The 26,804-nt window shown below is 37.6% G+C and overlaps 1 protein-coding gene across 15 annotated transcripts in view; it reads left to right on the top strand.

Moving 5' to 3' along the window:
• The window catches only part of WNK1 (WNK lysine deficient protein kinase 1), a 156,613-nt gene that overhangs the window by 92,922 nt on the left and 36,887 nt on the right, over positions 1-26,804 (top strand). For 11 of the 15 annotated variants that reach the window (XM_037988649.2, XM_037988650.2, XM_073020324.1 and 8 more), the window contains exons 5-9: positions 10,393-10,481; positions 12,433-12,652; positions 14,173-14,503; positions 15,249-15,436; positions 24,520-24,603. In XM_037988649.2, coding sequence (XP_037844577.2) covers positions 10,393-10,481; positions 12,433-12,652; positions 14,173-14,503; positions 15,249-15,436; positions 24,520-24,603 — 912 coding nt within the window. Of the gene's footprint in view, positions 1-10,392; positions 10,482-12,432; positions 12,653-14,172; positions 14,504-15,248; positions 15,437-21,071; positions 22,311-24,519; positions 24,604-26,804 lie in introns of all 15 variants that reach the window. The other 4 variants (XM_073020325.1, XM_073020326.1, XM_007967131.3 and 1 more) reach the window with 2 other exon arrangements.

Genomic DNA, 26,804 nt, shown 5'->3' on the forward strand with positions numbered 1-26,804 from the left:
GAGCCTAAAGTATTTGTTAAGATTAAATGAGAAAGGCAAAGTGCCTGGCATGTGGTTATCAATCAGTGCCTAATAGGTATCACCATTATCATCAACATCATTATTATTAATACATATTTAGTAGTGAAATAAGGTGTCTCTTTTTATGTTATTTTAACCAGTGACATTCAGCAAATTGCATTAATTTAAATGTGTTTCATAAGTGTCACATAAAATCAAGCTTTAAACAGGAGACTGAGCTAACATTTATTTGTAATCTTGTCAATCACCTCACCTTGCAAAGTACTTTACATATACGGTTTTAATCTTTTATATCATGGTAAGTAGATAATGTCTTCATTTCACAGGTAAGAAAACAGACTCAGAGTTTAAGTATTTTGCCTAAGGACATGCAGGAGAAATAATAGTAGTCAGAAATCAAGGTTCTCTTAACATGATACTAATACAAACATTAACATTATTTTCCTTTACCTCTTTTTTGTTTTGTTTTTAATCTGTTTTCTAGACCGCAAGGAAAACTGAGGGTAAAAAGTTTAGGAGATGTGAGTAGCAAAAGTCTGGTACTGCAGTTTTGAGCTCTGAGCAAAGATTCATTCTCCCTGTTTAACAGAGAAAAACTTCTTAATTGTATGCTATACTTATAATCTTGACCCAGTTATCATGAAAATCTATGCCACTGATAATGAGAAGATCCAAGTAAAAGTAGGAATATATTTAGCACAACTTTGGTGTGCTTTTAAAATAATAATAACTGCAGCAAGCAATGACATCAGCTTTTTATATGAAGGACAGTGCATTTGAACTGGAGCAGTGCACAAGCTTTCATGCATTCAGAGAGTAACGAGCCTTGGGGAATCATGAGTAAGTTAATTTCTTTGATAGAGCTAGCTTGATTTGGTAGGGAGTTCGAAGAGGCTTGTTTTCCAATGGGATCATAAGGTATGTTCAAATTCCTGTAAACTAGTGGTTCATACCTGTAAGAATCTGGCTGAATCCAGCCCTATAACAACCAAGTTAGAAATAATGGGGATTTTTAATTACTTTGTTTGTGTAATTTGACTTTGTCACTGATTCCATTAGCTTTTGGATTGCAAGGTTTGAACATTTTGTCTGGGAAAAACAGAATTAAAGCCATTAGGGTAAAATTCCTTTTAGTTTTTATATAACAGATTGCAATTCACCCTACTTTTTTACTCAAACAAGTGAGACTGATTCCTGATTAGATGGTGTTTGAAAAGTTGAAGGAAACTTTGTATTTATTTCTTTAGCAGCTAGAATTTGTTGTGCTATCAGTGAAAATCTATTGGAATTAGCTGAACTGGTTCCTTAATAAGGAACCAGTCCATCCAGCAAATTTAGGTTATAAATGTAAAAGAAAAGTTCAAGTATTGAGGGGCTGTATCTTAGGAACATTTTGCATGATTTTCAGAAGCATTTCATTATTCTACTGTGATTTGATTAAGATTAAAGGTGGTAGCAATTCCCCGTGTTTAGGTACTAAATAATAGTTATTAATTAAATCATTATTTCAGAATTCCTCAAAAAAGCTGACCTTACTTACCTACCCAGAATATTGATCTGTAATTCACAAGGCAGTAGACTACAGAATAAAAACTGAAAGGATGTAGAAAGATTGTTTTCCATATTTAAATACAGCAGTACTGAGTTTTCTGATATAGTGTAGATAACCTAAATGCTAAAAGATTCATATTAATACTTTGTAATTGCTACTTTCTCTAATGGATTATACGTATATATGATTTGAGGTATACCTTGAAAGAAGCATAAGACTCAGTTGACTGAAAAAAGGGGGCAGAATAGGAAAAGTATTCTTGTTGGTAGAAGTGTTCACTAAAGTATTCAGTGAACAAGTAACCAGTTTGAACTTACTTTGGGGAGATTGGGTAAAGATGTGGGTGGAAGTTTGATTATGATTTTCATACCACCTTTAAAAGCACAATAACATGGACTAGAAATGACATTAAATTAGACACTGGAAAATCTGGATTCTAGTTTTTGTTTTACCATTGATTAGGCCCATACTTCACTGGAATATAGATACATTTGTCTTATAGGTGCTGAAGGTGGTGCAATGGATCTAGCAGATTGCCCGATAGCTGTTAGACTAGATGGGACACTCCATAGTCAACCAGTTGAATTAATGGATTAATTCTTTGTTGTTGTTGTTGTTTGAGATGGAGTCTTGCTCTGTTCCCAGGCTGGAGTGCAGTGCTGTGATCTTGGCTCACTGCAGCCTCTGCCTCCCAGGTTCAAATGATACTCCTGACTCAGCCTCTTGAGTAGCTGGGAATACAGGCATGTGCCAACATGCCCAGCTAATTTTTATATTTTTAGTAGAGACAGGGTTTCACCACGTTGGCTAGGACGGTCTTGACCTCCTCGTGATTCGCCAGCTTCGGCCCCCCAAAGTGTTGGTATTACAGGAGTGAGCCACCGCGCCTAGCTGGCTAATGGGTTAATTCTAACTTTGACGTAGAATTAATCTCTGGACCACATTTCTGTCATCTGAACAAGGAAGGACTGTTAATCTGGTTCCTTCTAGATCTGTGATCCTGTGACCATTTAGTAGCTGTGGAGAGCTATTAACCATTTTTGAGCAGTGTGATTATATTAAATGATATCAGATGATTGGAAATGGTTAAATGTCAGATGCTTAAATGTATATCAGATGGTTGGAGCTAGCCACAATGTAAAACACAAATTGGAGATGAAGAGAATGGAAATATGAGGCCCATCTTAAATTGGTCTAGGCTTAAAGAGATGAGGTATTAGAAATTGGAACTTTGATGGTTACTTTTGTAATACAAAAACAATGACTTGAGAGGCAGCAAAGAAGCCAGTAAAAACCTTTTTTTTTTTCTGCTTGGTCAGAGATCTTTGGCTGTTGGAGAAGAGTAAGAGTACTAGTCACAAAACCATTTCCCAGTTGTTTTTAACTCTATCTTTGTTTTAAGAGCCCATAGAGAATAATAGTAGTATTTAAATATTGTCGGGGAAGAAGCATCCAACGATGACTAAGGTTTCTTCTCTGGACTATGGAAATAATGACACGATTGAAAAAAATGGGGGAAATCCAGAGAAAGGCACTGAGTTTGAGAGAAAGAGGAATTACTTTAGATGTGTAAACTGTTATCTATTTGTGAATGGTATTTTTGTTGTGTATATTGAAAACTCTTATTTTGATTTATAGAAAAGGTTGCTCTTTATAGAATCTAGATATTTGGCCGGGCGCGGTGGCTCAAGCCTGTAATCCCAGCACTTTGGGAGGCCGAGACGGGCGGATCACGAGGTCAGGAGATCGAAACCATCCTGGCTAACATGGTGAAACCCCGCCTCTACTAAAAAATACAAAAACTAGCTGGGTGAGGTGGCGGGCACCTGTAGTCCCAGCTACTCGGGAGGCTGAGGCAGGAGAATGGCGTAAATCCGGGAGGCGGAGCTTACAGTGAGCTGAGATTGCGCCACTGCACTCCAGCCTGTTCGACAGAGCCAGACTCCGTCTCAAAAAAAAAAAAAAAAAAAAAAGAATCTAGATATTTGTGCCTACATCATACCTTTGTCTCCTCAAGCCCCCAAAAGTCCCCTCAGCTTGGTTTATTTGTTGCCTAATAGAGTTTTAAAACTACCCACATCTTTATATCTGATGGATCTTTGAAGCAGGACACATGGCACTTGTTTTCTAGCTCTTTCATTAGCCAAGCATGGTCCTACACAGGCTTGTTCATACACTTAAGTTAGAGGTAGGCTGCACTTTTGCAGCGCACATTGCTGCATTTCTGAGCAATACCTGACATCCTAGACTCCTTAGTAGTAATAAATTGTGTTGAGCCAGAGATTAGTGGTAGTTGCTTTGAGATAGCCTGTTAGAATTGGTAGCATTTCTAACCTTTAGATATATTACTTCCAAACAGCTTCCAAGCCATTATCTTATGCTCCTGTTGGTAATTGAAGCCTTAGTATCCACTGTCTTCATCAGGATTCAAGCCTACAAAATTACAAGGGAGAGAGGACTTTAATCTGTTACCCATTATAACAAAGCAATGAGCAATGCTGTTTCTACAATCTTTGTTAATGCCCTGAAGAAAAACTTTCCCTTAATCACTAAAATTAAAGTAGTTTTTATTTGGGTCTATGAGATCTTCCTAGCAAGTGGAATGTCTTAATTTTGAGACTTTTATAGGAGGGAGAAGAAGCAAAAAATTCATACCACTTGTGTACATAAATACTGTTGATTTTTTAAAAATGTACTGTGAAAGAGTAGTAAAGCAGTCTGCCTTAATATCACTGCCTTTTAAATCAGGTGAAGAGAGGAACTATTATCTCCACTTTAAAAACAAATGTAAGGGATATAGTCCAGGTCATGCAAACATAGTATACGATGGATTGAACTGACAACCCAGCCCCAGTATTGTGATTCCCTGTCCAGTGTTTGTTTGGCTACATATTCTGAGTTTATACTTTGTTCATTGAAAATCCCCTTTTTCTTTTAAAGTACGCTTTCAAAATGATTGGGGAAAGGGAGTGTTTTCGGTAAATGGGTTTCTAGTGTACATACAGTTAAGCATCTAAGAAAGGTTTTGATAGGTCAAGGAGACAGAACCTGTGGACAAAGTAGGTGGAGCATTGAGCAAGTAAAAATCTCATTTTGCTTGTCCAGGAATCTATTACTGTTGGCAGAGAAGCAGGAGGAATATTAACAGAATAGTTTTCCTGCTGTTGGGCATGTAGTTTTGTCAATCTAGAATAGATCTATTGTTGGCTGAGTAGAGCAAATTCATGTCTGAGAGTTGGGGAAGCATGGCTAGTGTTAAACAAGAAACTGTGTTTCAGTCTGACTTTGATGTCTGCCTTCCTTATGCTGTGGGCTAATGTATATCATAGCCATTTTTTCCCTCATTTTCCTCCAATAAGAAATCTGTTTTGCCTTTTCTGATGGATATTTTTACAAAGAAAGACTTTTGCTCGGTATTTGTCATCATACATTCTCATTGCTGTTGCTGCCCTCAGAAGGATTGTATAAATGAGGTAGGTAAGAATTTCCAGTATATATATCAGTCTATATTGTAGCCTTTTTGCTGATATTGGTAGAAAGTTTCCATTAAAATATTGAAATTGTTAACTTGAGAATGCTTTAAAAATATTTAGAGTTCTATAATTTAGTGAATTTATACTGTATTCCGTGTGAGGAAGAGGTAGGCTTTTGTTAATTCTGAATGGTTAGGGAGAAGTTTACTTTTATTAAGAGTTCCTGTTAATGTTACCCTACCACAGTCAAAGCATAAGCTTTTAAGAAGCAAGTGCTGGCAGTTTTTAGGATCTGAAAGACTGAGTCAGAGAACCCCATATTATGACCCACTTTTGTTTCTCTAGCAGATTAGTTGGCAAAACATGGTCTATAGAATTCAAATGAGAAGTCAGTCCATAAAATGTGTACATGTTTTTGTGGGTTTTTTAGTTCAAATAACGCAACATAAAATTTGATAAACATTCTCTTATATCAGACTCTTATTGTGCTGTCATAGAGTTACAGTTGTTCATTTTTTGTACCCCATTTAAAATTGTGCAGAAGTGGCCTTTGTGTTTTGTAATGAGTGTACAGTAGATGTTCAAGAAATACTTATATTTAATGAAGAAAAATAAGCTACTATCCCAAGTCAAAAAAAATATGACACTACTGCCTAAAGATAACTCTTGTGAATTAGAAAAGTAAGAGAAAAATAATCTGTAGAGCCAGTGAGTTGTTGGCTCTGGAGGAGTGGACTGAGAGGGCTGTATGTCCTTAACAAACTCTAGTTTTGTTCTGTGTAAGATAGTAGCCCAACTTATCTAGCTTAGTTCTTTTTTCTTCTTTTATCATGAAAACATCTTGTTATCATTATTTTGTTCTGTCTGGTGCTTAAAATCGTGTTTTAGAATAATCTAGTTCACCTTTCAAAAATTATCAGTTATAAAAATTACATTGAGTTCTCATGTCTTAAGAACAAGAAGCCTGTAAGTATATTTTAAAAACTGTAATTTTGTATTTATTTTAAACAGCTTTTTATTACATGTCCCAGATGACTTTTCTGTGGGTCACTTTTACTATCAGTGAGGTTTCATAATCATTGCATGTACACTTTTACTTTTAATATACAATACGTGTATATGCTTGCTTCTTAAATGAGTCAGAATACCTCTGCTAGGTAGTTTAATAATCCTGGCTTATTGATGGTTGCTGACTGGTAAAATTCCTTGTTATATTTTTCAGTATTTAAGTGGGTAGCATTAAGCAGTCTTAATCTTTTAATACCAGCTACTGGACTGGTAAGGTGTGTCTCAGTTTTATTGGCTCCCTTGGCACCTACAGTACATTTTTTAAGGCAGTAGTAGTAGTTGAATATGTGGTATAGCATTGGTATGGAATTTTCTATACAAAACTCTTGACTAAAGGTTGAAATAGCAGCAGAACCTACTAAATGTTAAGTTGTATTATGCATAGTTACTGGTTTTGCTGTATCTTAATACCTGTTTTGCTCAATAAGTATTCCTATTTGTAAAGTAGTGAATTCATACATGTTGGCAGGGATAGGATTAGCAAGAGAATTATTATTAAGGATAATCAAGGATGAAAGCAGGTTCAAGAGAAGATTTTCCTTCCTTTATTATCTTTGGTGATTGCCTTTTTACTCAGGTAGCCTTGGGTCAGCGAACTTAATACTTCAGAGAGCTTTGAACCCAGATACGACATTTGAATTCAGTTGTTGTAAATTTAGATAGACAAGTTGGACAAGTATTACCATTATTGGCTAGACAGGAAATCTGAAGCTCAGAACTACTTCTGTTCACACTGAATTCAAGTCTTTTATTGTTAAATGTTTCTTTCCTTTCAATGTGCCTATGCTAGATTAAAACAGAAGAATCGGTATACATTTGCTTTGTTAAATTAATACATAGTTTTATTGCCAGTAGGCTACATACATTCCCCTGAAATGTATGTGCTTATGGAAGAAGGAATCTTTTATTTGAGACAGGGTCTCACTGGGTCACCCAGGCTAGAGGGCAGTGGCACGATCATGACTCACTGCAGCCTTTACCTCCCAGGCTCAAATCATGCTCTGGCCCAGCCTCCTGAGTAAGTGGACTGCAGGCACATGTGCCGCCACACCCCACTACTGCAGGCACATGTGCCGCCACACCCCACTAGTTTTTGTCTCCTTGGAGAGACAGGGTCTTGCTTTGTGCCCATGCTGGGCTCAAACGATCCTCCTGCCTCGGCCTCCCAGAGTGCTGGGACTTACAGGTTTGAGCCACCACACCTGGCCCTAGACTTTTAAAATGCTATCAAAGTAATCAGAAGAGCCAATTGTGTTAGCTCACGCCAGTAATCCCAGCAGTTTGAGAGGCCAAGGTGGAAGGATCGTTTGAGCCCAGTTCGAGATTAGTCTGGGCAACACAGCAAGACTTTGTTTCTCCAAAAAGACAAAAAATTAGCTGGGCATGGTGGCGCACGCCTGTAGTCCCAGCTACTTGGGAGGCTGAGGCAGGAGGAGTTTGAGGCTGCAGTGAGCCACAATCCCACCACTGCACTCCAGCCTTGGCAACAGAGCAATAACTTATTTTCTTTCTTTCTTTTTTTTTTTTTGAGACAGAGGCTTGCTCGGTCACCCAGGCTGGAGTGCAACGGCTCTGTCTGGGCTCACTGCAACCTCTGCCTCCTGGGTTCAAGTGATTCTCCTGCCTCAGCCTCTCAAGCAGCTGGGATTACAGACACCCGCCATCCTGCCCAGCTAATTTTTGTAGAGATGGGGTTTCACCATGTTGGCCAGGCTGGTCTCAGGTGATCCGCCTGCCTTGGCCTCCCAAAGTGCTGGGATTATAGGCGTGAGCCACCACGCCTGGCCAAGAACTTATCTTTACAAAAAAAAAGTTTATGCAGTTTTTACATGTTTATTGTAGAAAACTAAAACCAAATGTAAACCAAAATACAGTTGTTCCTCCTTGTCTGGGGAATTGGTTCCAGGACTCCACACTCCTCTGGATACCAAAATTTGAAAATGCTCAAGTTCCAGAAATGTAAAATGACCCATAATATTTACATGTAAAAATTATTTACAATATCTAATACACTGTGAGTGCTATATAAGCAGTTGTTATACTGTATTGTTTAGATAATAATGACAGGGAAAAGCCTGTACGTGTTCAGTACAGATGCAGTTTTCTCTTTTAAATTTTCAATTTACAGTTGGTTGAATCCACAGACATGGAAACCATGAATAAGAAGGGCTAACTGTACTCAGTTTCTGCTACCAGAGAGTTTTTAGTGCATAGTATTCATTTTTTTCTTGCATTTCCTATTTTCGTAAGTCTTAAGTTTGAAATACCAGCTTGCTCAATTAAAGCAGCCTTTGCTTCAGCAGCATTATTTTGTTTTCACTAGAATTATATGAAGATAAAAACAAGCTGGGAAAAACTTAGATGGAGTTGGAAAAATAAGATGAGGAAAATACAGATAGTGATCTTTGTAGTCATTCTCATAAATGAAGCTTTTAAATACATGAATTTAACTTTAGGGTCAGCCCTACTGCACAGTTCCTTGCTGTGAAAAGTTAGCCCTGGGAGTAGAATTCTCCAAATTGGGTCTTCGGAATAATACAATGAGTAATTGAGTATTATCCAGCTTTGGATATAACTCTTGTACTTAAAAGACTTTAGAGTTAATTATTTGATGTATTTCATTTATTTCATTTAGATCTATGAGAGATTACATGCGTTTCTGTGATTTATTAGTTACTAATTTTGTTTTACCATATCTGTCATTGAAACTATAGATAATTAGAATTATGTATATTTAATAACTTAACTTTTCTGACCGCCCCACCCCAACTCCATTCCCTTTGTTTTATGTGTCTGTTGACTTGAAGTGCCCCTTGAACAGCGTATCAGTGCTTCAGCTCTCGATCTGTGTGGTGACTTAGATGAGGTCAGAATAGATGAGATAGTTTTCTCTTTCACCCCACCTCTTAGACAGCAGCATTTGGTTCTTACATCTTATGTGTATTTTCCACACATTGCTGTTTTGGTTTTGGTTTTGTTTTTAAAGATGGAGTCTTGCTGTGTTGCCAGGCTGGAGTGCAGTGGCTCAACCTCGGCTCACTGCAACCTCTGCCTCCCGGGTTCAAGAGATTCTCCTGCCTCAGCCTCCTGAGTAGCTGGGACTATAGGAACGCACTACCATGCCCGTCTAATTTTTGTATTTTTAGTAGAGACGAGATTTCACCGTGTTGGCCAGGATGGTCTCAATCTCTTGACCTCGTGATCCGCCCACCTTGGCCTCCCCAAAGTGCTGGGATTACAGGTGTGAGCCACAGCGCCCAACCTGAAAATTTATTTTTAAAGAATTTATTGTCTGGGTGTGGTGGCTCAGACACACAGAGGAGGGCAGATCACCTGAGGTCAGGTGTTCGAGACCAGCTTGGCCAACATGGGGAAACCCCCATCCCGTCTCTACTAAAAATAAAAAAATTAGCTGGGCGTGGTGGTGTATACCTGTACTCCCAGCTACTCAAGAGGCTGAGGCAGGAGGATTGTGTGAACCCAGGAGGCAGAGGTTGTAGTGAGCCAAGATCGCACCACTGCACTCCAGACTGGCAATAGAGCAAGACTCCATCTCGGGCAAAAATTTTTTAAAAAAAGAAAGAATTTATTTATTCTTTATAAAGATTCTAAACTATTACTGTGATGACTACTATGTAGTATCACATGTAATAGTGGTAATGAGTTTTCTTCTGAGATTAATTGCAGAGCTTGTCTTTTGCATGGGTCCAATATTTTACTTTTCAGTGTGTTTTATTTGTGCAGGACAATTTGCCCTTCAGTTATCATACCAAAACAATATAAACCCTCAACTCCTTTGAGTTTGTTAAAGATTACTATGATAATACAATGCCTGCCAAACTAAGCATTTGAGTTCATGCCCATACATGGGTTTGGTGTTCCAAATAGTTAAATCCTGTATTGATTGATGTGTTTAGGGAACAAGATTGAACAAAAGATCTTCTAACCGATTAGAACATTTAGCTTTCTTTTTTAGTCAATAACCCTTTACTTGAAACACAGCAGAAGATATTATTAACATCTGCCTAAATTTTTTCATTGCCACATATGGAAGTAAGTGACCCCACTGTCACTGTTCCATGTTTTCTTGTGAAGAGCTAAATTGCCACTACCCAACTGTGACACTGCAGGGTAGTGTGGACCAACTCCTGCAGGCAAATCAGAAAAAAAAGCTAGGATAGTAAGAAAGGAACCTAGAAGAACCTTAATTGGAAATTTAAAAAAACAAAGTTCAAAGACCCTGCTTTTTATTAATGTATTTCTGTTTATGCTTTTCAGGGGGTGAAGCCAGCCAGTTTTGACAAAGTAGCAATTCCTGAAGTGAAGGAAATTATTGAAGGATGCATACGACAAAACAAAGATGAAAGGTAAGTTGCCTCTTTTGACCTGAGTGATACTTGAACAAAACCTAAAAAGTAATGTGCTTTGAGTACAACACTCATTCTTCGGTGTATTTAATATTTGTGATTGGTTTCTCTATTTGTGCCTGTAACATTTTTAAAGATAGGGTTTTGTTCATTATGGTTATACAGATGTGATATACTGGAACACTGTAAAAATATGGTTTGGTAGAGTTTCAGTAAACCAGAACCACCGTAAACATAGCTACATTCCATGAGAACTACTTACTTAAAACATCAGCATGATTTGTAAAACTCAAAAAAGAGTTTAGTATCTAACACAGGAAATCTTTCCTTAGTCCTTTATCATTGAATTCTAAATGGTGAAATAAAACCTTGGCTCTTTAAAGTCAACTCAACTATTATAGGTCTGATTTGCTGTCCTTATGCCGGAATTGAAGAAGAGCAAAACACAAAAATTCCTAAGTAAAAAGAGAAGGCTTCACCCAGGGGTTAGAAAGAGATGTGGCTTAGTCATTTGTACTAACAGAGGACTTTTCTTAGAGGAGTAGCAAGTATCTGATCTGCCATATAGCTGATTCATCACCCGTTAGGCATGGTGAAGGTCCAGTGTCTGCTTTTGGAAAACAGTCTATCTTTGCCACCCCCTTCCATCCTCCAAAAAAGAAAAAGGAGACCAGCTAGTACAAATATAAATTGCAAATTGAGCATAATCAACCACCCGAAGAATGAGAGCAACCAGATATATCAACCAAATTAAAGAATTCCATCATTTCACCTCTCCAGTCTCATTCTTTTTATAACATCATTATTTAGGAGAGCTTAACTTCATGGTTTTTAAGTCTTTATTAAGTAAAAATTTAGTTTGAGTTTTCATTTGTATATATGCTGGGTCATTAAATCTCTTCAGGAACTTTTCTTTTTTTTTTTTTTTTTTTTTACTATAAACAAAGGAATGTTTGTTTCAACTCTTTTTTTTTTTTTTTTTTTTTGACATAGTCTTGTTCTGTTGCCTAGGCTGGAGTACAGTGGCACAGTCTCAGCTCACTGCAACCTCTGCCTCCCGGGTTCAAGTAATTCTCCTGTCTCAGCCTCCTGAGTAGCTGGAACTATAGGTGCACATCACCACGCCCGGCTAATTTTTGTATTTTTAGTAGAGACGGGGTTTCACCATATTGGTCAGGCAGGTCGCGGACTCCTGACCTGAGGTGAACCACCCACCTTGGCCTCCCAAAGTACTGGGATTGCAGGTGTGAGTCACTGCGCCCAGCCTGTTTCAACTCTTGATGGAGCAGCTTATTAGATTATTGGCATAGTGAAATAATTTTATCTGAAGACTGTTTCGCAATCAGACTTCTGCTTGCCCAGTACACAAATTATTGAACAAGGATTAAGAGAACTTATTGGTGTAAATAAAGCTTACTGTTAGAAGGTACCAAACTAGAAACAAAAATATTTATTTTCTAGTTTTTATTTCAGCATTTACACCTTTTATAACTGTGAGCAAGATTCTCAACCTTTCTGCGCCTCCATTTCCCAATAATCAGGAGATGATATTGAATTGGGTGTTGGTCAACAAGATCATAAATTTGAAGATTTATGTTACTTATAAAATGCTATATAAATGATCATGTGGTATTTTGAAGCTTTAATAGAGCCAATTGTGTTAGCTCACCATTACTAGTGTACTATTACTAAAGAGATCATTGGATTTAAAAATTATCACTATCAGTTCTTATTCATGAATGAGATTGTTATGATGTTTTATAACTTGAGAGTAAACCTCTGTAGTTACCATTCAAATGCAGCAATGTAAAAATGAGTTACAAACTTTCCCATGTATTTTTTCCCATTTTTTTTCTTCTGTGAATAATAATAATTGGCCACATTTGAAAATTATTTTTTCAAACTAATGGTGTTTTATTTTTGTTCCTTTTCTTTCCCCTCTGTTTGGAAGATATTCCATCAAAGACCTTTTGAATCATGCCTTCTTCCAAGAGGAAACAGGAGTACGGGTAGAATTAGCAGAAGAAGATGATGGAGAAAAAATAGCCATAAAATTATGGCTACGTATTGAAGATATTAAGAAATTAAAGGGAAAATACAAAGACAATGAAGCTATTGAGTTTTCTTTTGATTTAGAGAGAGATGTCCCAGAAGATGTTGCTCAAGAAATGGTAAATTGGCATTAACTAGCCATTTAAAAATTGATTTAGACTTATATACATCGATACTATTATTAAGCAAAAAAGCAGTTGATGAAGTGCTGTGTGTGACATATCCCATTGACAGAAAATTGTGATGGCCCTAAAAGTTATTAGTGGGATTTTCCAGTGTGTGTTTTTTGTTTTTTTAACTCCCTTCTTTTTATTGCTTTTATAATGGGTGTTAGATTTTATAGTCTTTTTTAAAAGTAAATTTTTTTGAGGGAGAGAGAGACAGGGTCTTGCTCTGTCACCAGGCTGGAGTGCAGTGGCCTGATAATCACAGCTTACTGCAGCCTTAAACTCCTGAACTCAAGCAGTAGGGACGTGCCACTATGCCTGACTAGTTTTTGTATTTTTAGTATAGGCAGGGTTTCACCATGTTGGCCAGGCTTGTCTCGAACTCCTGATCTCAAGTGATCCTCCCACCTCAGCCTCCCAAAGTGCTGGGAGTACAGGTGTGAGCCACTTCACCTGGCCAAAAGTTATTTTTGAGAAAATATGTAGAGAGATATATATACACATAGGGATAGATGGATGAGATAGATAGGTAGAACTAGTAGAATGCATTCTAAAGTCATTTTGAAAGGTCTGTAAGATTGAGTGACTCTCAGTTTATATAAGCATCATTCATTTAGAATGACAAGTTACATTTCTACATATTGGTGCATTAGCCTTTGATCAGTTATCTGGATGAACCCTATAAACAGACATAGGACCATGAATTGTTTTTACTTTGAAGAGAGTTTTCCTGATCAAATATTAGTAGGAAGCCTTTGATGTATTATTATTTGAAGTATGTCTAAAAGATCACTCTTCCATAAGGAAACCCTTCCCCAAATTTATGCTTGCCATAGTGCCCAAAATAGCTAATTATTATGGAAAGATAACTCAGAATATCTCTACTCAGATTTATAAGAACCATTCAAAAGTGGTAGTTGCCTCTGGGAAGAGATCAGGTATGAGTTACTTGTGTTTAACTGTTAGTTGTTTGTATTATCTGAGCTTTTTGGCTTTTTTGGAGGGGAGGAGCAGTGTTAAATCTTCATATTTGTACCACAGTTGTTTTATCAGATTAAGTGGTTGCCTTGTAAAAGAAAGTAAAGTCAACACAGGTTAATGTTAATGGTTACGTGTGAGGGGGAAATACAGTGAATAGAACAGAGTACCTTACTTGGTTTAGGAACTGAGGTTTTCGTTGCCCCATTGTTTTGTTGTTTGTTATAAGGAGTGAAGGTATACCTACCCTTCGAGTTTCTGCAAAAATGGTGGTACCCACTCCTCAAGTATCTACAAAGATGGTAGGGAAATGCATAATGCAGACCAGGAATTTTACAGTTCGGTTAAGGCCAGTCCTGAGAGAATTCTTTGTTCCTCCTCTTCGCGACTTTTGACAATGCCTTTTTTTGGGCGGTGGGGGGGCGAATGGGCGGGTGTTGTTTTCTTTCAGTATACTACTGTACTACTGCTTAATATACCCTTTTATTCTGTAGGTAGAGTCTGGGTATGTCTGTGAAGGTGATCACAAGACCATGGCTAAAGCTATCAAAGACAGAGTATCATTAATTAAGAGAAAACGAGAGCAGCGGCAGTTGGTACGGGAGGAGCAAGAAAAAAAAAAGCAGGAAGAGAGCAGTCTCAAACAGCAGGTAGAACAATCGAATGCTTCCCAGACAGGAATCAAGCAGCTCCCTTCTGCTAGCACCGGCATACCTACTGCTTCTACCACTTCAGCTTCAGTTTCTACCCAAGTAGAACCTGAAGAACCCGAGGCAGATCAACATCAACAGCTACAGTACCAGCAACCCAGTATATCTGTGTTATGTACGTATCTTGGGAAGTGGACAGATAGGCTGATTCTCCTAATTGGTTTTTTTAGCTTCTTGTTATTTTGCATTGGCTTCTTGGTTTTGAATTATGAATCCTGCTATTATACAAAATTTGAAATGGTTGTTGTCTAGCTTCTCTTGATTCTTATATCTGTGACTAGGAGAATAGAAGGATGGGGCAGTAAGGAAATGTGATTAGGATACAAAATAATTTTATAAACTCCAACATCCTGGAGGTTTCAATTTGTAGATTTCTACTTTTCACAATTTATTTAAATAAAATGGAATTAATAATGAAGAATGAAGTGGCTTGGCTACTAAAATTGAACCCATCAGTCTGGTTGAGCTCTTTTAGCAAAGCTGAGTGGTGTATAGACTAAAAACTAATGAGAACACTGGTTATTAATTTAATTACCTGTTTAACACTGAGAACCTTCTGGCTTCCATACTTTGAAAGCTGTGTCAAATTTAAGGCTTATAGTGTTCCATGTTGTTTCCCTTAGTCTTCAGGTGATAAGATTCTGTGATAGCCATATGGATTCCTCATTTAAATATAGAAATCTAAGGAATATGGCTGTAATTCATTTTTTATTTAGTTCAAATCTGTGCAAAGAATAACTAGTTACCCCTAATATAATGGGTCTAAAATATGAGAAAATGTGAACCTCCATTTTGTGATTTGTCTTTCTCTCTCTTTTTCCTTTTTTTTTTTTTTTTTGGGTGATTCATTTTTCCTTCAGCTGATGGGACGGTTGACAGTGGTCAGGGATCCTCTGTCTTCACAGAATCTCGTGTGAGCAGCCAGCAGACAGTTTCATATGGTTCCCAACATGAACAGGCACATTCTACAGGCACAGTCCCAGGGCATGTACCTTCTGCTGTCCAAGCACAATCTCAGCCCCATGGGGTATATCCACCCTCAAGTGTGGTAAGTAAATGCTTAAGGGAATGTAATACTACAGTGAGGGCCAATGGATAGTCTGCTAAATTAAAATTCTTTGTACAAACCAAGTAGCAGTATGAGTCTGAAGTAGAAAATATAAAATGCTGTATCTCTAAAGGCTTATTCTAGAGTATAATTAGAGTAGTCCTGGTAGAGTAGGATATAGACATTAATGTGTGGGCATTAGCTGAACTGCCTACATGAAGCAACTACATACAAGATTTAGACTAGTCTGCATTTTTACTAAAGGTAATGCTCTCTATAGCACTTGAGTTGAAACTATTCACAGCAATAAAAGCTGGACATACAAATGTTTTGCGGGTGGGGCAAGGAGAGTTTTTCAAAAGCTTGTTAAAATAATTACTAAGTATTTCCTGTAAGATTCTGTATTGTACAAAACACAGGTAAGACCTTCAAACCATTATAGAATGCTGCATGTGGGTACTCTAGATTGAGGGAATCCTTTATTTGAATGACTGTTTAATTTAGCGCTTGTGTTGAGTTAATCATCAGTTGCTGTGTGTGTTCCTGCCTTTTAAAGTCTGTGTTGGACACAAGTTCCTTCCCTAGTATATGTTCTTTTGCTTTTTCCCTTTAGTTGGTAACTGTTTTATTACTGATTTCAGAATCAACTTATGGAAATTATTTCCTGAAACATTTTATGCTTGTACACACAGAGACACACACACACACACACACACACACACAAAATTATCCTATGTTTTACATTAGGCACTCTTGCTTCTCATATAGAGAATGTTAAAGTAGATCATCAGATAATACCCCATTTCTTCTGTTGACCTCAGAGGAAAATAAAATACGTCATCTGCCTCTGAAAGGTACTAGAAAATAAGTAACTTGTCACCGTATAGCACTTGTTAGTGAGATCTTTAAGCAGACAGATTTCCCCCTCCTTCTCAGAAAGCTTTTAATCTAAACTTTGTGGAATTCTTGCCCTTCTTTAAATGAAAATCTTTCTCTGTTAAGAAAATACTTCTGCTTGTTCTGATTTTTTTATCCTACAGCTTGGAATAAAAGATGTTCATTTGTTTCAGAGTCCATTTAATCCTGCTTTGGCTAGGTCTCAAGATGAATGGCCACAATAACACAAATAAAAAACAATTAATGTACTAATTTTTTTTTAACAATCTACTTTCTCTCTTTAAAATAATTAAGTGAGGGTAGGATAGAATAACTTTATAAAGGCTGCACAGAAAATATATTTTTGTGTTCTGACAAATATTACTTGTCAGCATTTCTTGTCAGTTTCTACTTTTAATTGATTTTTTTCTGGATTATTATAACTAGATTTTGCTAAAACTCTTGTTTTGTTTTTTTAAATTTTCTTTTGTCTATACTCATCATGGGGGAGCATTAGTTCTCTGTTTTAGAAAGCAAGTAGAATGACGTGAAGATACTAAGTATTTGAGCCACTAATATAGCCATGTTTATTGATGCTCTAAAAGCAGACGTTCTTGCTTTTTAATGACAGTATTCTATGGAGGTATTATGAAGAATTATTAAATATTGAGAATTTAAAAATTTGTCTAATTCTTGTCTCACTTCAGGAATGTGGCTTACAATAATATAGACAAATTATAAGTGAAATTTTAGAAATTAGAATAAAAGAAAAAAGGCTGGAGAGAAATTAAAACAGGAGTGAACTAAATAATCATATGATGATTTTTAAATCCTTGCTATTGGTGGGCCACAGATTTGACCCAAAGCATTCTACACAGCCAAGTTTTGGAAATGAAAACATAGTTTTCATAGTTCACAACATCTAAAAGGAAAATAACAGTCTTATTCAAGACAACCTTTATAGTATTGCTCATACTGCCTTATAACTGTATTAAACCCTGTGCCTGAAAATTTTTTCAAGTTATTCTTTTTTTTTTTTTTTGACAGCGTCTCATTCTCTCTCCCAGGTGGGAATACAGTGGCATGATCTTGGCTCACTGCAACTTCCACCTCCTGGGCTCAAGCGATTCTCCTGCCTCAGCCTCCCCAATAGCTAAGATTACAGGCACCCGTCACCACGCCCAGCTAATTTTTGTATTTTTTTATTAGAGACCCAATTTCACCGTGTTGGCTAGACTGGTCTCGAACTCCTGACCTCAAGTGATCCACCTGCCTCGGCCTCCCAAAGTGCCAGGATTTACAGGTGTGAGCCACCACGCCCAGCCTAAATTATTCTTCAGAGATCCAGATTGAAGATATTCTCCCATTGATTACGTTGTAAAAGTACAAAATACTTCCTATATCCAATTGTGAATTTCTTCTAGAAAGCCAAACTTTTTGCTAGTAGTAGATCATGACTTTTTACCTTTACAAATAAAGAGTGGCAAGTATAAGAAATACTGTGAGCCAGCAACTTTCCATCTCATATCTTCTAAAATAGAAATGAGAGTCTTTTTCTGAGGTTTCCAGAGCTCTTGCAAAATAATCCAATCTTAAAATTCTCTGTATCTTTTAATGTACTTTAAACTAATAGAATTCATTCTTGTTGAATCTTAAGTTTGCCAGAGTTGCAAGCTAATATTCATTGCTTTCCCTGTCTGCACCCTTCAGTCAGCTGGTCATTCTTAAATTCATACACTCATAACACTTGGTGTTATTTCAGAATATTTAGCATGATAATTGATCATTATCATGATCATTCATTAAAAAAACCTGTACTTGACTGACAACCTAGAATAGTTGTGAATAGTTGTGATCTGTCAGATGTGCTATGTTGAGTTATAGCTCTCCTCAAAAAAAAAAACTGACTTTGTGGAATTGGGAGAGGATGGAACATTTCTTTATGCAGCTATGCCCTGTTATCATTGTGCTTTTGTTTATTTTGTTTTCAGAGTACTGTGTTTTCACGTGTGTGTTTGTTTTCTGTTTAGCCTCCTCGTGGCCGTAGCATGTCGGTTTGTGTTCCCCATCTTTCTGCTGTTCCCTCTCTGTCCCGTGTCTCTCCCAGCGCTCCTTCCACCCCACCACCAGTGCTGTCTGCACCTCTTTCTCCTTCCCTCCTTCGGACTGCCCCTGAGGAAACTTTTGCCGAAAAGCTTTCTAAAGCATTGGAGAGTGTCCTGCCTATGCACTCTGCCTCTCAGCGCAAGCGCCGACGCTCCAGCCTGCCTTCCCTCTTTGTCAGTACTGTATGTAACTGTAAACTTCTGACAAATGAACAATTATTACCAATGAATACATCCAGGCAACAAGAATTTTAATTAAAATTGAATAAAGAACAGGACTAAACTCAGTTATATTATGCTTCTAGGATACCAGTTATTCCTTTAGGAAACTTTTTTTGTAATGAGGCTCTAAGGGGAATAAAAAGCAAGGAGGTAATGAGAGAGAATACTTATAATGTCCTTGGCACATACCAGCATGTGTCCAATAAAATTTACCTTTTATTGTATCTTCCTATTTCCTATCAACATAAAATTCTTTCATTTTCATATTCTAGTTTTAAAAGTATTACTTAATTTTAAAGTTATTGCCTTAATCAAAAGCAAATTTTATCGAACATTACCCAAACATTTTTTCTCCTCACTTTATTCTAAGGAGACACTAATGAAACTGGATGAGTCCTTTTTTTTTTTTTTAGTAACCTTAGTCAGCAAAGGATAACCTTGGAGTGAACATTTATTTTAATTTATTCATTTATGTAAGATGATAATGTCAGCAAACCAAAGGGCTACATAATGTTCCCCCATGGGAGTATTTTTTCCTTAGGTTTCAACCTAAGGTGGGACTGTAGCTCTTTGTGTGACTTTCTTTGGCTCCATTAATGTTTATAAAAGATATATTTCTTAAAATTATTTTAAGCATGTGGGTTCTTGCTGCTGCTTTTCCAAATAAAGAGTATAGTTAACTTTCTGACTAGCAACCCAAGAATTTTCTGATTTTTACTTAGGAGAATGAAGAACTGTACAATGTTATGGCTTTGAGACATACCATGAGTAAATAACAATAAAATGAGCATTCTTATTGAAAATAGAAATCCTCTTTTAGCTATTGTGAACAGTTGGTCTACTTTGCCAGCTCGATAAGGATCTTTCCTATGGAAGAATGAAACTGAATTTTTTTAAAAGGGGGAGTCCGTGATAGTAAATTATTTGCTTATTTATTTATTTATTGGAGGTGGAATCTTGCTCTGTCGCCAGGCTGCAGTGCAGTGGCATGATCTCGACTCACAGCAACCTCTGCCTCCCGGGTTCGAGCGATTCTCCTGCCTCAGCCTCCCGAGTAGCTCGGACTACAGGCGCATGCCCCTACACCCAGCTAATTTTTGTATTTTAGTAAAGATGGGTTTCACCATGTTTGGCCAGGATGGTCTCGATCTCCTGACCTTGTGGTCCACCCCCTTCAGCCTCCCACAGTGCTGGGATTATAGGCGTGAGCCACCACTCCCAGCCGATAGTGATTTATTATAGTGTATATTGTTTGCATTTGGCAAGCTATGTTTCTAAATTTAGTCTTAAATCTAGAACTGCTTCTTGAATAAAAAGTGCTATCAAATAAAATTGGCTATCATTTATATTACCCTTGTCAGTTGATTTGAACACCAGGATGTCAGAATCAGAAAATTCATGGTTACAGCCGGGCTTGGTGGCTCATGCCTCTAATCCTAGCACTTTGGGAGGCCGAAGTGAGCAGATCACCTGAGGTCAGGAGTTTGAGACCAGCCTGGCCAACATGGCAAAGCACGTCTCTACTAAAAATACAAAAATTAGCTGGACGTGGTGGCACACATGTGTAGTCCCAGCTATTTGGGAGGCTGAGGCAGGAGAATCCCTTGAACCCAGGAGGCGGAGGTTGCAATGAGCCAAGATTGTGTCGCTGCACTCCAGCCTGGGCGACAGAGCAAGACTCCATCTCAAAAAAAGAAAAAAGAAATTTTATGGGTATGCAACTGTTATTTAGGATCCGAAAAGTGGACATGTTGTGATTTAACTCTGTAACATGTTTCGTGTAGTAAAAATATAGTAAAACTATTAATCATCTAGTTTGGGATAGATAGGAGAAAGACATTACTGTCACTAGTCAAATTATATATCTTTTACTATCTACCAAAAATCTCTTCTGATTTCTGGTTAGAAGGCATACTATTAATTGATAAGAAAATAACACTGAAGGCCTCTAACATATCACAGTATAATAAGTATATAGGGCAAGTTAGTTCACTTTAAATTAAGTTAAATTAAAGCATACTTCTTACAGTATAGAACTAGTCAGACTTTTATGCCTTGTTTTAGTTCTTATTCTTCCTTTAACTCTTTTTCTGTTGATATAATTTACATTAATGCTTAAGAGTAAACTTTAAGTGTGGGTAAAAACGAAATAACTCACAAAGTTTAATTCTTCATTTCCTTTGAGAGAGAAAAGTTATGGAAAAGCAGCTCTTATCTAAAGCAAAGAGCCCACAGATTGATTTCATTGGCCCTGGATGTATTTAATGGGTTTTTACTGTGCACATAATTTCCAGAAGCATTGTTATTTATTTATTAATTATAAATTTGGTGTAACCATTTCATAGGGTTACACAAAACTACCCAGTTGTGCATGTCTGATGTAATTTCACATATGAATGTATGAATTACTTGTCTTATTCATGTTGATACAGCCTCAGTCCATGGCGCATCCGTGTGGGGGGACCCCAACATACCCAGAATCACAGATATTTTTCCCAACTATTCATGAACGTCCAGTTTCTTTCTCACCACCTCCCACCTGCCCACCGAAAGTAGCCATTTCCCAGCGGCGTAAGAGCACCTCCTTCCTGGAAGCCCAAACTCACCACCTCCCACCCCTGCTGAGGACTGTCGGCCAGAGTCTTCTTCCGCCTGGTGGCAGCCCAACTCACTGGACACCAGAGGCTGTAGTTATGCTGGGTACTACAGCCAGTAGAGTAACTGGAGAGTCATGTGAGATACAGGTCCATCCTATGTGTGAACCATCTCAAGTTTACAGTGACTATAGACCTGGACTAGTACTTCCAGAAGAAGCTCACTATTTTATTCCTCAGGAAGCAGTGTATCTAGCTGGGGTACATTACCAGGCCCGGGTGGCAGAACAGTATGAGGGCATTCCATACAACTCATCAGTACTGTCAAGTCCTATGAAACAGATACCTGAACAGAAGCCAGTACAAGGGGGCCCTACTTCAAGTTCTGTCTTTGAATTTCCATCTGGACAGGCTTTCCTGGTAGGACACCTTCAGAATCTAAGATTAGATTCTGGATTGAGTCCAGGATCTCCCCTCTCTAGTATTTCTGCACCTATCAGTACAGATGCTACACGTTTGAAATTTCACCCTGTCTTTGTTCCTCATTCTGCGCCCGCTGTGTTAACTCATAACAATGAGAGCAGAAGCAACTGTGTATTTGAATTTCATGTTCACACACCAAGCTCCTCTTCAGGAGAAGGAGGTGGAATTTTACCTCAGCGTGTTTACCGAAATCGGCAGGTTGCAGTGGACTTGAATCAAGAAGAACTGCCTCCTCAATCAGTTGGATTACATGGCTACCTGCAGCCTGTGACTGAAGAAAAGCATAATTACCATGCCCCAGAATTGACCGTTTCTGTGGTAGAGCCTATCGGACAGAACTGGCCAATAGGAAGCCCAGAATATTCCAGTGATTCCTCACAAATCACTTCTTCAGACCCCAGTGATTTTCAGTCACCTCCCCCTACAGGGGGAGCAGCTGCATCTTTTGGCTCTGACGTCTCATTACCCTTTATCCATCTGCCTCAGACAGTGTTACAAGAATCCCCACTTTTCTTCTGTTTCCCCCAAGGAACCACATCTCAGCAGGTCTTAACTGCCTCATTTTCTTCAGGAGGATCTGCACTTCATCCACAGGTTATAGGAAAACTTCCACAATTATTTTAAACTACCCTACTTTGCACCACAACATTTAAATTTTCTATTCCTCATTTCCCTGAATCATGGATTTTTGAGAAATATTGTTTAATTTTATCAGTAGAGTTTCCCCATCTTTGGAGGGTTGTGAACTACATATATATATTTAAAAACAAAATATGAGAGAAGCTACCTGATTTACCTATTATATGTGAAAACCGGTGGGAAAAAGAACGCAAAAACTAGAATTTTAGTCATTCATCAAAATCAATGACTTCTATCCCTATGCACATTATTTTCAACCAGTAGTGAAAATGCAAGTGTATATAATGTATGGTTGACCCAGCATTATTTAGGAATACAAATCTTAAGTATTACTTTCTTCCTCCAAACAAGTTTTTAAAAAATAGGGTAAATTTTTTTTTCTGTAAAATATAAAAAAAAAGGAAAATAGGGAATGCTTTTTTTGGAGTAGTAGTAATAATACACAGAATTTTCATTAGTGTAGAAGGATCTAAAAAGACAAAATATATCTTACGGGAACAAAAAAAGATAGAAAAGGAAACAGTTTAGGAATTTGCCTTAAATGAAAATGCCTTTTTAAAATGGCATCAGTTAAGCAAGTTGCTGTGTATTATTATATGTCCAAATAAAATGCTAATTCATAAGGACTGATTCTAATTTCTAGCAACTAACAATCTAGTGGGTGGTGGGCTTTTTTTTGTTATAAGAATTTGTGATATGTTGCAAGCTAAGGAACAGTAGACATCTCAGGCCTTGTATTTTCCTCAACAAATTTAATTTTAGTTATTTATGTGTATGAGCATATACACACTTAGCATATAAAGACAATATAATGAACGTAATAGAATTCAAAAGTACAGTCAGTGTTTACTGTTTCATATATTCATTTGGTATATTTTATCAAATGTGTACATCTTGTAAAATCCACGTAGAAGACTATGCAGTTATATATTGAAGACATTTGGATATCCTACATATTCTACTCTTTTAAAAAGTACTATGTTGTGTTCTTCCTACTTTCTTCCTATGTTCTTCCCTCATCAGGAGCATAAACAACTCCCAAAATTACACAAATTATCAATTATTTAGAGTTGTACTAAGACACAAAAAGATCCAGAAGCTTGAAAACTATACATGGGCATGCAGTATATTCACATCAGTATTCAAGTTGCAGCCCCTATTATAAATATTAATGTATTGCCAGTAATTATCCTTTAGACTCTCCAAAGTAAAAAATACCAGGTGGTTAATGTATAGACATACTACAGAAGGAATCAATACTTACAGTAGTTAAGCTGCAGTGGAATGTGATATTATATCCATGTAAGCTTTAAGGAACCCCTTCTAAACCGAAATGGAATGACAAAAGTGGGAGCCTTTTCATTTCTGTAACGTACCTGTATATAGTCCTGCATTCGTTTCTCACTTTCTCGTTTGTTTTAATTTGGACTTCTCAGTAATCAGAACGCTCTATTTGGGGTTTCTCAGACTCAACGCTGTTGACATCTGAGATTGGATAATTCTTTGTTGTGGTGGACTGTTCTATGTATTGTAGGATATTTAGCAACATCCTTGGTTTATACCTCCTAAATACTAGTAGCAGCCATCTCTCTCACTTGTGACAACCAGAAGTATCTCCACATATTGCCCAGTGCCCCCCTGGGGGTGGCACTGTTGCTCCTGGATAGCAATGATCGTCCTAGGTACTTAGCAGTTGATGATGATAACAGATTTTTTGATACTTTTGATAAAAGTCATTGTGGCACTACAAGAAGTATTACCAAATTAGCATTACCAAATACCTTTCTTTAATTTTTCAGATAAATTTCAGATTGATAGTATTAACACTTTGTTCCTGATTATTGTATTTCTAATAACAAATTTTATTATGAATCTGACTATTCTAGCCAGCTAAAATTACAGCCTGAGCAGCATTGACAGCTTAGGTTTTCACTATCAGTGGGTTTTGCATGGGTTGGGATTAGAACATGTTGTGTGATATGATCCTTCTCTTAAATTTTTCTTACAAAAGATAACCCCGAGGCCTCTCCCATACATGATCAGGTTAATGTTTCATTTTGATCAAGCAAACTCTGAGGAGATTAAATATTCATTGCAAAAGCCTGACCTCTATACACTTACTTTAAGCCTTCTCTAATTTGTTGTGTTCACTTCTTTCCTTCAGGCACAGGGGCAGAGCCAGGGTCAGCCATCCTCAAGTAGCTTAACAGGGGTTTCATCTTCCCAACCCATACAACATCCTCAGCAGGTGAGAACAATGCATTGCAACATTTTATGGATTAGCAGTGGCCAGAACACTATTTTAACATTTGTGGTTCGTGATATAAATGGCCTGCTAAGGAAAATTAAGAGGCATACCATGTCTTGTGTTCAATAACAAAGAAAAGACATTTTTTCTGAAACACATTTTCTGTGTTTCACTGAAACAGAAAATGTGTTTCAGAAAAAATCTCTTTTTTTTTCTTTAATGTGCTTTTGAACAATTTAGTAGACATACATTATTACTGATATAATTGTCTTTTTTTAAAAGAGGATTCTACACTTTTTTTTTTTTTTTTTGAGACAGTCTCACTCTGTCACCCAGGCTGGAATGCAGTGGTGCAATCTTGGCTCACTGCAACCACTGCCTCCCAGGTTCAAGCAGTCCTCCCACCTCAGCTTCTCACGTAGCTGGGACTACAGGTGCCTGCCACCACGCTCAGCTAATTTTTGTATTTTTTAGTAGAGATGGGGTTTCACCATGCTAGCCAGGCTGGTCTCACACTCCTGACCTCAGGTGATCCACCTGCCTCGGCTTTCCAAAGTGCTGGGATTACAGGCATGCGCCACCTCACCCAGCCTGGATTCTACACATAATTTACGGTACAAAGAATATGTCATTCCTTTTCTTTTTTTTTCCCCACTGCTTGCAGCAGTGATTTGTCATTACCTTAATTGTGCTTGCCTCTACTAATCCTGCACTTCTTTTTAATTATTTCTAATCTGTAGAATGATGTGTCAGATTTTACACTAAGAAGTATCTAATGAAAGCCTAAGAACAATTACTTTAGGAACTTTTTTTTTTTTTTTAATTTTAATTATTTATTTTATTTTATTTTTTATTTATTTTTTTTTGAGATGGAGTCTTGCTCTGTCGCCCAGGCTGGAGTGCAGTGGCCGGATCTCAGCTCACTGCAAGCTCTGCCTCTTGGGTTTACGCCATTCTCCTGCCTCAGCCTCCCGAGTAGCTGGGACTACAGGTGCCTGCCCCCTCACCCGGCTAGTTTTTTGTGTTTTTTAGTAGAGATGGGGTTTCACCATGTTAGCCAGGATGGTCTTGATCTCCTGACCTCGTGATCCGCCCGTCTCGGCCTCCCAAAGTGCTGGGATTACAGGCTTGAGCCACTGCGCCAGGCCAATATTTATTTATTTATTTATTTATTTATTTATTTATTTTGAGACAGCCTTGCTCTGTTGCCCCGTCTCGGCCTCCCAAAGTGCTGGGATTACAGGCTTGAGCCACTGCGCCAGGCCAATATTTATTTATTTATTTATTTATTTATTTATTTATTTATTTATTTTGAGACAGCCTTGCTCTGTTGCCCAGGCTGGAGTGCAGTGGTGCAATCTTGGATTACTGCAACTTCCACTTCCCAGGTTCAAGCGATTCTCATGCCTCAGCCGCCCTAGTAGCTGGGACTACAGGTGCATGCCACTATGCCCAGCTAATTTTTGTATTATGTTCTACTTATGCCCAGCTAATTTAGCAGAGATGGATTTCACTATGTTGGCCAGGCTGGTCTTAAACTCCTGACCTCAAGTGATCCACCTGCTTTGGCCTCTCAAAGTGCTGGGAGCCACCGCGCCTGGCCAAAATAATTTTAACTTCTGCTTTGGGGGGATTGTTCCAGAAAGTTCAAGGAATTCAAGAGATTAGTGTAATCCAGATACATCCAACAATAAAACTGGTAATTCTAAAATTAAAGATTTATAGTGCATCACTGATACTAGTTAATAGTAATTATTTGCAAGGGAATAATGCATTTTTGGCATAATTGAATACTTATTAGCTATTCGACATAAAATTCATAGCCACTATGTGTGTAATGCAAACTTCCTAATGATAGTTCTCCGTGTGGGTTTTTTAATCACCAAACTCTAAACTGGCTTCTGGTTCTATTCGTTTTTAGTTTTGAAACAAAGTTTTCAATTCTTAATTACAAATGGCCCTCTTGCAGTCCAACATTTGGTCATGTAGTCATTCAATACTGGTTTAAGATCAGGAGTTGCTTGTACAAGATGAAAATCACTTAAAGGCACTTTCTACAAAAATAATTGATTAGTTTGGTTATACATGCATTCACTCTGTGATCAGTACCTCTGTAGAACTGAAGGGCTGGGACTTACATGCTTTGTTTTGTACCTGTCCTTTCAAGACTGGTTAAATTCAAGTAAACATATTTTTGCCAA

This window comes from Chlorocebus sabaeus, chromosome 11 (assembly GCF_047675955.1).
Source record: "Chlorocebus sabaeus isolate Y175 chromosome 11, mChlSab1.0.hap1, whole genome shotgun sequence".
NCBI classification, from domain to species: domain Eukaryota; kingdom Metazoa; phylum Chordata; class Mammalia; order Primates; family Cercopithecidae; genus Chlorocebus; species Chlorocebus sabaeus.